This window comes from Podarcis melisellensis (assembly GCF_964234715.1).
Source record: "Podarcis melisellensis genome assembly, chromosome: 9".
Lineage (NCBI taxonomy): Eukaryota > Metazoa > Chordata > Lepidosauria > Squamata > Lacertidae > Podarcis > Podarcis melisellensis.
In genome coordinates, this window is record NC_138541.1 from 53,998,388 (window position 1) to 54,010,994 (window position 12,607).

At 43.6% G+C, this 12,607-nt stretch overlaps 1 protein-coding gene across 5 annotated transcripts in view; it reads left to right on the forward strand.

Annotated features, from left to right (window-relative positions):
• The first annotated feature begins 670 nt into the window (after window positions 1–670).
• The window catches only part of CEP135 (centrosomal protein 135), a 33,880-nt gene continuing 21,943 nt past the window's right edge, over window positions 671–12,607 (forward strand). For 3 of the 5 annotated variants that reach the window (XM_081924395.1, XM_081924394.1, XM_081924392.1), the window contains exons 1-8: window positions 720–823; window positions 2,124–2,278; window positions 3,144–3,334; window positions 5,491–5,658; window positions 6,901–7,042; window positions 7,610–7,694; window positions 10,851–10,979; window positions 11,444–11,659. In XM_081924395.1, the coding sequence (XP_081780521.1) occupies window positions 2,166–2,278; window positions 3,144–3,334; window positions 5,491–5,658; window positions 6,901–7,042; window positions 7,610–7,694; window positions 10,851–10,979; window positions 11,444–11,659 (1,044 nt within the window). In that variant the 5' untranslated portion in view covers window positions 720–823; window positions 2,124–2,165. Of the gene's footprint in view, window positions 824–1,023; window positions 1,624–2,123; window positions 2,279–3,143; window positions 3,335–5,490; window positions 5,659–6,900; window positions 7,043–7,609; window positions 7,695–10,850; window positions 10,980–11,443; window positions 11,660–12,607 lie in introns of those variants that run through there. The other 2 variants (XM_081924396.1, XM_081924393.1) reach the window with 2 other exon arrangements.

Sequence of the window (12,607 nt, forward strand, 5' to 3'; positions counted from 1 at the left end):
GCCAGTCAACTGAGGGATCCAGATACTATATTTAAGTTATGTGTTTTTACTTTTACATGCATACATTAGTTGAAGCTTCCTTGGAAACACTGAACTAACGCTTTGATTCTAACGACTAAAACTTTAAATTGGCTCAGTTTATCACATTGATGAAGAAAACAGCAAAATAGCTGGAGAAAAAGCCTGTCTGAATCTGTTTTTCTGCCTAAGCTCGGGAAGAACTTCTGCCCTTATGGTTGTACACCTGGATTGCAGAAGAAATGGGTTGCTGAAGGGAGTTTTGAATGAGATACTGAAACAATATTTAGATCACTACGTGCAGCACTTGAGGTGGCTAATGTAATATGTAAGTCGTACAGATAAAATAAGTGATGCTGCAGTGAAAATAGTTTTGATTGCATTTTTAGCATTTAAGTACACAGTTTCGGGTTTTTCCTTAATGTTTTTGCTGTTCTGGGATGCTGGCATTAACAACCCAGTGCAGATTACTATTTATTCCGTTTAGGCAGAATGAGAGAAATAGGTTCTAGTTTCCAGAGCGCATCCTTTGCTGGGCGATTGACTCTTAAAAAGGCTCTCGAAACCTGCCCTCCCAGCCTCCGCCGCCAGAGGCCGCTGCGGCGGCGCGCGGCGGAGCCCCGGCTCGTCCGTTAAAAGTTTCCCCAGAGCGCGCTCGCGTCCGGAGAGCCGTTGCTGGGGGCGACGCCGGGCGGAAGCGGAGCGGCGGCGGACGCTTCGCGCGCCATTTTCAAACGGCCGCCTCGGGCCGCACCGCCGCTCCAACTTCCTGGGAGGCTTTTTTTGTGTGGAGAAAGAAGCGAAGGTAGAGTAGCCCGAGACCCAGGAGGGGCCCCCCAAGGGCGAGCGGTGGGGGAAGAGCCAGGCCGCGGGTTGTTTAACGGCCCTCGGCGGCCAGGCCGAGATTTATTAGAGAGGCCTCACCGTGGGACCGTTCCCATGGCGACGGCGGGGCGGTGACGTCACCGCGAAGGGAGCAGCCCTTTCAGCTGCTGTGACGCTTCCTGGGGCCTTGAGGAAAGCGCCGGCGCCCTCGTCCTCCGCAATCACAGCGCGACCGATTCGGGTTCCTTGTCTTGCGGCTCCGGACAGACCCTCCTCCCCCCGTCCCACAATCGCTGCTTCATGTTTAGTCCCCTCTTCGCCGCCCCCCTTGGGTTGACCCTCCCGCCCAGAGTACCAGTCGCACCTCTCCCCACTTTGCTCCCTTCACTGCGATCCCTATGTCTCTGCAGCTGCTCATCGCAGCCTCGCCTCTCCCCCACGTCATTGCTCTTCTGCTTGCTTCTTGACCCGTCCATATATCTATATTTCTCCTAGAAATCCTTGCTGTAGCACAGTTGCTCTCAAAAAACAACAGCACACACCCCCAATGTTGTATGCAGAGGTGTGTGTGATCTGTCATGTTTGCTTTAGTTGCCATTCCTTGCATTGCACGGGGTTGCACTAGATGACCCCTGCGGTCCCTTCCAACTCTACGATTCTATGATTCTGTTGTGTATAGAGATATATCGCTCTCACACACTTATATGTGCTCCACGGAGTTCAGGCTGGCATATGTGATATTCCTGCTTCCCATCTTTATCCTCACAACAGCCCTATGAGGTAGGTCAATCTGAGAGACAGTGGCTGGCCACCGATGCAACCGGTTTTGTTGCACTGGCCGCAGAGCCTTGGGGGATGCTGCAACTATGATGTAGAATGGAAGGCAAGAGGCAGGGTGCCCCTCAGTTTTGGCATCGCAAAATGAAACCCCATGCACAGTGCTTATTCTTCAACTCCTTTTGTGTAGAAGTCACTAGTGTGTGTTCTGAAATGGCACTGGACTGTGGTTGACTGGTTGCACCTCATGCAATGCCCTGGCTACATCTTATTTACGAACTCTAATCTGTTGTTGGTTTCTAAATCTGATTTTTCAGGGACACTCCAGTTTGCCTCCATACTCTTCTATTTCACCCTCTTCCTGGTAAAAAGTAATGTCTCAGCTGCCAGAATACCATGCTAACTTGTATCAGGTCATGACCAAGTGCCAGAAAGCAAGGAGTTTGGTCTTGCATGTTCATGTTAAAATGGTGTAAGCTAACATGTGCTTAAATTATTTGCAGATCCCATTTTTTCACAAAAGACAGTTCAAAAATATCTTCACAATGAGCACAGCTGCAGAACGAAAGTTCGTTAATCTAAGGAAGCGGTTGGATCAGCTGGGTTATCGACAACCATTAGGAGTGGAGAGTTTGCCTTTGGTGGAAAAGCTTTTTAGGTATCAAAACAAACGGGAATGGCAAAATGTACTCATAGGTGCTATTGGATTGATATTTGCTGTTTGACTACATTACACTAGTGGTGAAAGTTAGTCTTCTGTGAAATGCATTGAGATGGCTTTGTCAAAGCAAATATCCTATGTTAATCCTGAAATGCAATTTAAAGTAATCTTCTGTAACCTCACTGTACACAATCTAGAGACATCAGTTTCAAATTTCACTAGAATGTATTGTAATTGGCTTCTAAAAGCAGGCCTGAAATTAGCTGCAATAAGCAACTGTTTTAGAACAGAGGTCTGAGTGCAGTGCACAGAAAAATCTGTAACAAGAACATTCCTGTGACGTAAGGGAACCCTGGTGTACAATATTAAATGTCCTAGCCAATAAAAATAGGATTTAATTTGAACAAATTAATCAGCTTAAAGAATGGTGTGAATGCTGTTCCTGTAAGCAGCATTCATCCTGAAAAAACAAATGTTTGCTTTCATGCATAAATGGGATGTCTTGTATATGCAGCCACAAAGTCGGGGTAAATTCTGCCAACCAAATATTGCACATTGATCTTAGAAATGCCTGTTTGCCTCCTCCTTCTTTAATGTGTGTACAAGTAAATCCCCTTTTGATTTTAATGAAAACTTGGCCATTTAAGGAAGGTTAAGATTGTAGTCCATGCATACTTGCATAGACATAGGGAAATAAATGAAATGTTCAATTTTAAATCTGGTTGGCTAGTACACCAAGCCAAAATCTGCCTCTGTTCTGGCCTAGGGGGTGACTGGAGCAGGGTGTTTATACAAAAAACTAGTTTTGGCCATTATAGGGTTCATCTCTCAAGCCTGGAAATTTGTTTTCCTTCCATTTCAGTGACCTTGTTCATACAACTGAGAGCCTCCGGAGTGCTAAGCTATCTGCTGGAAAACTTGAAAAAGAATACAGCAACTTTGACGTTGTTCTAGAACCTTATCGAGAAGAAAATGCTAGGCTCACCCGTGAAAACAATGAACTACATTTAGAAATTCTGAAACTGAAAGAACAATTGGAAAAGCAGGTCAAAGGTAATATTGAAAACCTAACCGATTATTTGTCTCTCAGAAATAATAATAATAATAATAATAATAATAATAATAATAATAATAATAATTTATTTATACCCCGCCCATCTGGCTGGGCCTCCCCAGCCACTCTGGGCGGCTTCCATAAAAACCAAAAATACAGTAAAATATCACACGTTAAAAACTTCCCTGAACAGGGCTGCCTTAAGATGTCTTCTGAATGTCGGGGGGGGGGGCAACAAATTTTGACTATCATTGTTAGTTAGCCAAAACTTGTGGTTGCCATTGATCCCACAAGTCTTGCCTCTAATAAGTTTGGTGGTAGCACTCTACCCTTTGTGGTGAGTTTTGGAAGCACTTGCGCTGGTGAGGCAGCAGGAAGATGGAATCTGCAAAAATCACCTTACCCTTTATCTTTGTGGATCTCTCCATTACATCAAAAGCAGAATGGCAGCATTGAATGCCACCCAAATTGAATGCCAGACTATGTTTCTTGATGCAGTGGTGGACTGGATAAGGGCCAATAAACTGTCTGAATCCTGAGAAGACGGAAGCTCTTTAGAAATCTCCCTCTGAAGGAGCAAGTGCATAGTTTGGGGGCATTCCCAAATGCATCTTTGTCACTAGGGGCCCTGTTGTCCTCTGTGGCTAGTTGTGCCTTCTGCCAGCTTCATCTGGTTTGCTAACCACAGCCATTCCTGGACAGGGATAGCCTGACCGCTATAGTCCATTGGTAATCTCGAGGCTACTGTAATGCACTATATGTGGGGCTGTCCTTGGGTCTGATTCAGAAGCTCCAGCCGGTGCAGAATGCTGCGGCCAGATCACTGGTGGGAGTGACATCATTGTTAAAACAGCTGCACTGGTTGCCCATCTGCTACCAAGCCAGGTGCAAGGTTCTTTTATTGATTTACAAAGCCCTAAACAACTTGAGTCCAGGGCACCTCAGGGATCGCCTGAATCCTTATATACCAGCTTGATCACTGAGATCATCTGCAGGAACATATTTGGTTGGTCCCCAAGTAGGTGAAACCTAGCCTTTAGTGCAGGCTTCCTCAAACTCGGCCTTCCAGATGTTTTTGGCCTACAACTCCCATGATCCCTAGCTAGCAGGACCAGTGTTCAGGGATGATGGGAATTGTAGTCTCAAAACATCTGGAGGGCCAAGTTTGAGGAAGCCTGCTTTAGTGTCATCAGCCTAGTCCTGTGGAACACCCTACCAATAGAGATTCAGCAGATACCTTCTGTGCCAACTTTTAAATGTCCACTGAAAATTTTTCTGTTCTGCCAGGCCTATGCAGGCCACAGTGGTCTATTGATGTTATAAATTTCTTTTTGCTTGTTTTTAACTTTTAATGATTTTATTGGTTTTACATTTTTACATTGTTGTGAACTGCTATGATACATCTATGACACACGGTATATAAATATTTTTATAAATAAATACATAAAGTTTCAAACCACAGCATGCCAGTGTTCTCCCTGAGAAGCTATGATACTAAGAGTCAGGGAAATGACAAATAGTTTAACTGATTCTTAAGGCTGCTTCAAGCAATATTTCATTGTAAAATGTCCTCTTAATGTTGTACACCGCCCTGGGATCTTCTGATAAAAGGTGGTATATAAATTGAATTAATAATAATAAATAATAATACTTGAATACGATCCCCAAAACTGGTCTAAGTTTGAAGTGCACAAATGTGTGTGTTTGGCCACATCATTTTAAACTACAGTTAAGTAGCTTTATTGCAGTGATTGCAAACATGCACACTGTGATGGGTCTTTACCATAGAATTTTAGAGTTAGAAGGGACCCGAAGGGTCATCTAGTCCAACCCCCTGCAATGCAGGAATATCATGAATATCTCTACTTGTTAGGGTTTTAGTCTTGCTTTAAATGGATCTGTTGTTTGTGTGGTTTAAAAACAGTTAAAACTGTCGTGTAAATCGCCTTGAGATGATTGTTTAGGAAGTGGTTGTTGTCATCGTGTTTTTAAAAGAGACAAGCAACTAAAAACATGTTCAGGCAAATTGAGACTTGCAGCACATGTGCGTATTAGCACCTGGAGATAGAAGAAAAAATATTGAGCTGTTTTTTATTCCTAGTATGCAGGTAGAACAAAAAGGAAGAATACTGTTGAATTTTTTTCTTCCTTAAAGGTTTGAAAACTACACTGAGGAAAGTTGAACATGAGAATGCAGATATGAAATTTTTGAATAACCAGTATATACATAAAATTAGATCATTAGAGAAAGAGAACAAAGCCAAGACTGACAAGATCCAGCAACTCCAGGAGAAAAATCTGCAAGCAGTGGTTCAGACACCAGGTACACTATCAGATTATGTGCTCATCATGCTACCTCTTCTCTTATTAGGCTGCACTTTTGCACCCCGTTTTGGTACTTGAGTACATTTGGTTTTAGTGGGACTTTAGCAAATGTCAATATGGAAAAACACTACAAGCCATGGATCCAGATTCTGCATTAATAACTGCAGAACCTCAGTTATCAAACTCCTTTTAGAGAGGTTTGGTTTACTCCCCCTCTTTTAAACTTTAGGTGAGCTGCTATAACTTTATTTCACTGAGATTTTTATGCAGGTTAAATATCTTGTCTCCTTGTTTTTATGCTGATTTGTTTTTTCATTATTTTGCTTTATTTTATTAAACTGATTTAAATAATTTTGACTCTGCATTGTATTTATTTTGTTAACAGATTAAAACCACTATTTTATTTTATAAAGTAAATCAAGGCATACTTTTTGGAAAAATAAATAGACATTATTTACTTTCTTTGGGATAGAAGTCAGTTCCACGTATCTACCCTAACTGATATTGTTGGGGAAGCCCACAAGGTGATGGCCAATGTGACCAATGGCTACTGGTGCCTACAAGGAATTGCCATATTACGACACATGTTGCGGGGGGGAAAATAATCTCTCAGAGCTCTGTGAGCATTTAGTAAAGATTTGCCTCTGTGCTCTTAGGCTGAGATATTACCGTTTTTATTCTTAGGGCATTAAATGCAAAATCTAGACTTTTACTTTTATAGCCACACTACAATATAGTGTTGGATGGAGACTCACAGCCCAATCACAAGCATGTTTATTCAGTGCCACTGAGTACAATGGGGTTTAAGATACATAGGAATTATAGAATTTGCTTGAATTTAGGCAATAATCCTAACCCCACTTACTGTTAGTTATATGCATTTACTGTTGAATTGGATGTCTGAGCTGTCATGGTTATGATTGCACTGTTATTTCCCATTGAAATCAATGAAGGACAGATTTACACTATTTTACACTTGCAAACACAGTAATATAATGAAATTGATGCATGCTCTTAGTCTTTGAGAGCTTTAATGTAGTTTTATGTCTATATAGCATGTAGATTTCATTTAAGCTACTCTTTTAATGAACATTTTGTTAAATGTATTCTTTGCCACTCATATAATTAGCTACTGCTTAAAAGTATTATTCCAGTAACAAAGGAATTTCTTTGGTACTTCAATATAAAGAAGAACTCTTGGGGCTGTTTAATTCTTAGTAATATGCATTTATCTTTGTAGGTGGTAGGAAAAGAAATATTCCGTTCAGGCGTCAGCGTATGCAGATAGACCAACCAGTCCCTCCCTCAGGAATCGGGGCTTATCCAATTCCTCAGCCAGATGACCCATATATTGCAGATCTTCTTCAAGTGGCTGACAACAGGTATTAATGGTCTTTTAAAATCTTGACATACTAGTAATGCCATCCTGACATCTCCCTCCAGTCTTCCATGAATGAGAATTAGTAGCTAACCCTCCCCTCCCCCTTCTGTGGGAGAAAATGTTTGGGAAGAATTACTTAGTTCTTTAATCACCGTTTATGTTTCCTAGTGTCAAAATGACAAGAAATCAAAAGTTACTATGGTATTCATACATTTTAAAAAAACCAGAGCAGTTTATGTATTGCACTTTGGCCTTCCTTTGGACTTCTTCACTGTGATCATAAAACAAGGGATTAGCAATGTTAGGTTTCAGTGTTTTAACATCGTAAGGTTACAAAGTTCAGTATATTTTTCTTAGCACTATGCCTATTTGAGGGGGGTATTAATGTAAAACACGTATTAATTACTTTAACTTTTGCTGCTTCTAAATGTATGCAATCTATTGAATGACTTGAGATTTTGAGTGACTGTAGAACAGGGAATAATGAGAGAACTAGTTGTCTGCAGAAAATATTTTATTAATGTAGAATTCCTGAATGAAACTCAAATTCAGACAAAATATATTTCAGAATTCATGAACTGCAGTTAGAAGTGTCGGACTTGCAAGAAAAGCTAGAGATAGCAGAACGTGAGGTGAAAAATTACAGCAAACAGGTAAACTAATATTTTAAGGGGTGTGTATTTTGCTTCTTAACTTTTCAGTATAGTCTACAGTTTCTCTTTGCTGAAGAAGGGATCTTAAGATCAGCATTTCCCCCAGGAACTGTCAGCATTTTGTTAATGTTCTGGTTAAAAGCCAGTAGTGGCTTGCTTTGGCATAGCTACTTCCATATTCATTCTACTGACAGAGGGGAATGTAGCTCAGTGGTACAGCTCATGCTTTGCATGCAGAGCACCTCGGACTCAATCTGCAATCCCTGTCTGAAATTCTAGAGAGCTGCAGTCAGTGTAAACTATACTGAGCTAGATGGGTCAGGATTCTGACTCTGTATACGGGTGGTTTCAGTTGGGGTCCCTATATCGCAAAGAGGTTGGTCTAATTTTTCTGTGTACGGTTTTGGCACATTAGCTTTCACCAAACTCCTATTTTTTCCTGTCCGGGCTATCCACTGCTATTATAGCACTGTCCATCTATCCCAGTGGGTAGAGCTTGGCAGAATTTATACGGAGGAGTTTTTATCCTTCTCATTTGTTCCTCCCTTCCCTTCCATTGCCTTTTTCTGTTCTGGGCATGCACACAATATTTTTGTAACTACAGTGGTGCCTCGCAAGACGAAATTAATTCGTTCCGCAAGTCTCTTCGTCTTGCGAGTTTTTCGTCTTGCGATGCACGGTTTTCCATAGGAATGCATTGAAAATCAATTAATGCGTTCCTATGGAAACCGCCTTCCCCCGACCTCTTCTGGCGGGCGGCATTTTAAAATCGCCCGGGACAGCGGAGGACTTCTCCGCTGTCCGGGGCGATTTAAAAGCCCCTGGGAAGGCAGGCAGGGGGGACAAAGGCTTTCTCGCCCCGCCGCTCGGCTTCGGGACATCGTTCCGATGCCGGGCGGCGGGGGGAGGCTTTCCTGCCCGGCCGCCCGGCTTCGGGACATCGTTCCGATGCCGGGCGGCGGGGGGAGGCGTTCCTGCCCCACCGCCCGGCATCGGGACGATGCCCCGAAGCCGGGCGGCTGGGGGAGGCGTTCCTGCCCCACCGCCCGGCATCGGGACGATGCCCCGAAGCCGGGCGGCGGGGGGAGGCGTTCCTGCCCCACCGCCCGGCATCGGGACGATGCCCCGAAGCCGGGCGGCTGGGGGAGGCTTTCCCGCCCGGCCGCCCGGCTTCGGGACATCGTTCCGATGCCGGGCGGCGGGGGGAGGCGTTCCTGCCCCACCGCCTGGCATCGGGACGATGCCCCGAAGCCGGGCGGCGGGGGGAGGCGTTCCTGCCCCACCGCCCGGCATCGGGACGATGCCCCGAAGCCGGGCGGCTGGGGGAGGCGTTCCTGCCCCGCCGCCCGGCATCGGGACGATGCCCCGAAGCCGGGCGGCGGGGGGAGGCTTCAAAAGCCTTCCGGGGGCTTTTAAATCGCCCCGGACAGTCCCGGGGCGATTTAAAAGCCCCCGGTTAGGCAGGCTTCAAAAGCCGTCCGGGATAGCGGGAAGCGCTTCCCTGCTATCCCGGACCGCTTTTAAAATGCTGGCGGTGGGGAGCAAAGCCTTTCGCCCCCGCCGGCCTTCCTGGACCTCTTCTGAAGTCCGGAGGGGGGGGAAAGGCTTTGCTCCCCACCGCCAGCATTTAAAAAAAGGTCCCCGAGATTTCCCTATGGGCTTTCGTCTTGCGATGCAAGCCCATAGGGAAAATCGTCTAGCGAAGCGTCGCAAAAACCGAAAAACCCTTTCGTCTTGCGGGTTTTTCGTCTTGCGAGGCATTCGTCTTGCGGGGCACCACTGTATGTGCATGTCTTCCTTTAATAAAACACAACAAAATAAAATAGGAAACATAGAGAAAATGTTACTAGCCCATGTTATCATATTTGACAAAATACAAAATTGAGGCATGTGCTTTCTTTACAGATGGGATGAGGGAGAAACTGGGCAGTATCGATTTGCATTTAATTTTTGTTTTTTTAAAAAAATCAATACTGAGGACGCACAAAAGTGCCTGATGCATTTACTATGATTACAGGTTCTGAGTTAATACCCTACTTGTACTGTGTAGACCAGTGTTTCCCAACCTTGGGTCTCCAGCTGTTTGAGGACTACAATTCCCATCATTCCTGACCACTGGTGTTGCTAGCTAGGGATGATGGGAGTTGTAGTCAAAAAACAGCTGGCGACCCAAGGTTGGGAAACACTGGTGTAGACATCTCAAGAGAACAGCTCCTCCTAACTGGCTAGTCGAAATTTGGACACTCCTCCAGCATAAGACAGTTGTTGGAAACTGTCACACTTGTATCAAGTGAGGAGCAAACAGGAGTAGGTGTGTGGTATTAGAAACTACCCACCAAAACGTGTGACAAGTCATCCACAAGAAAATGTGATAGCGAGCATCCACACCAGGAGTGACCGCACATGTACAATGGGTTATCTGAGAATTTTTGTGGTACAGTCAAACCTCAGCTCCCCAACCCCCCCTGTTTTGGAACGTTTTGGCTCCTGGATGCAAAAAACTGAGAAGTAAATGCTCCGGTTTTCGAACATTTTTCGGAAGCCGAACGTCCAACACGGCTTCCGCTTGATTACAGGAAGCTCCTGCAACCAATCAGAAGCCGCACCCTGGTGGTCGAACATTTTGGAAGCCGAATGGGTTTCTGGATCAGATTACGTTCAACAACCGAGGTTTGCCTGTAAAAGGAAATCCCAGTTAATTGTGGGGGAATCCTAGCTGGCATTTTGGTGATTACAATGATAAAATGTTGTGCATGAGCATCACCAGTTCCATAACAAACCCCAAGGCAGTTTCCTAAGGAGAGATTCCTATTAATATTCAGTTTCCTTTCCAAAGAAACTTATTCTTAATCTCATTGCACTTTACCTGTGTTGTGTTGGCATGTGTGGCTTTGATGAACTTGACAGGCCCCTAGAACACTTGAGGAGGACCCTTCCTGCATGCTATCACAGCCTCTCTGGTAACATTTTCACAAATGGTCCATACATTAGACTGGTGTCGAGGATCATTTCTGGTATGATGAGTGTTTTCATTGGAAATCATCGCATCCCCAGAACAGTCCCATATCCTTATGTACTAAGTGGAGAAATTCTGGCCAGTCATTTACAGCAGCAACACTAAATCATTTTAAAAGAATAATGATTTTGTCTCCAAAGGTTGAGCTGCGAGACAGTGAGATTGAGCGTTTAGGCCTGGCACTGGATGGCGGTCGCTCTCATGATGTCATATCTTTGGAAGCCAGAAGCAGAAGTAATGAAAAAATTATTGCTCACTTAAATTTACAGGTAACATGTTTGAGCCTCTTTCACTTAGAAACCTTTGTAAGAATCCTCAGCTCCCAATAAAGCTTTTGTGAAGTGCTGCAACTCCAAAACCACCTGAATTGACTCCATAACTGTGATCAGAGATGCCCTGTCCCATTTTACTGCCTGTATCCTACACCTACTCATAAGTTAGTTTATTCCTTTTGTGGTCATTGTGTTCCAGCCGATTAACTTAGCAATGATAATATGGCTGAAAATTTTGGGAGGCTATTTCCTCCAAATGGGAACCAAATTCATGACTTTGCTATTCAGCTAATTAAAATGTCCACAGATCTCAAATGTTTCTTACGTTCTAAGAACATAAAGTACTACAGCTAATAATGGAAAGTTATTTGAGAACTAACTGCTAGCTTTTGTTTGGCTGTAGTTGTGCTTCTACTTTTTTGTTAACTTGAAACATTTAGTATGTTGTGAATGTGTTTCAGATTGAATTTCTGCAGCAAACAAACAAAGAGCTTGAAATGCGCATACAGGATCTTCTGGACAGTAAGCAAAATGTCACTAGTGAAGTGGCTCATTTAAGCAATAAAAACGAAGAACTGTGCCAAGAATTGAGTGAAATAGATCAGTTGGCACAACAGTTGGAAAGGCACAAAGAAATTGTGCTTGAGACTGCAGATAAAGAAATTGGACAGGCTAAGGTAAGGGAATTTTGTAACTTGGTAGAACATCAAGAAAATGTCTCAACTCCCAATGAAAGGTTTCAGGAGTTGCATCTGCTTTTAAAAGTGCATGCGTTTGCCCTTGTATTTTAAATTTCATAAAGTGTAGTGCAGAAGAGGTTTTGCAGCAACATCTGGAGAGCCATAACTTCCATATCCTTAATGTATGGATTTTGATATTTTGTTGTATTTGCAATGTTTGTAACAGGCCCCTGGGTACATTATAATGGAATGAGGTCTGTTTTTAAGTTGGCCAAGGAACTGTAGAACCGAGTAACCATATCCTATAAGAAGGATTAGTTTAACCTCCAAAAGGGCCTTTGGATGAGTGTTTTGGTATTTTCTTTCCTACTAAGGACAGCTGTTACACTGTGGACATGCTGCACATTTGCTAGAGAACTTCTCTTTAGCCTGCTGGGTTCCCTTATTCTGCAGAAGGGATCTGGAGACCTTTCTGTAGATTTGCTCACATAGATCTTTTTCTAGTCATTTGATATCCCTGTTGCCACCAGACACCTCCAATGTCATTCAACTGCTCCCCAGTTCCATCAAATTTTCTGCTGCACTCCAGGTCTCTTTGTCCCATAGAGGCTTCAAAATATGCACTATTCACAGTAATTTCTGGGTTTCTCTGCTCCTTGTATCCCCATCTGACAAGTAAATAGAGTGGTGGTGGTGGTGGTGGTGGTGGTGGTGGTGGTGGTTGTTGTTGTTGTTGTTAATATACCACCCTATACCCGCAGATGATGGTAGTTCAACTGCAAAGCTTTTTTGCTACAGTTTATAGGACTAATACAAATAGCATTTATATAACATTTTCAAACATTTGATGCATTTAACATGTATTGTTTCGTTGTAAACCATACAGCAGCCATATAAGGTAGGTCAGATTCTCCTATACAGTACAGTGGTACCCCGAGTTTCATA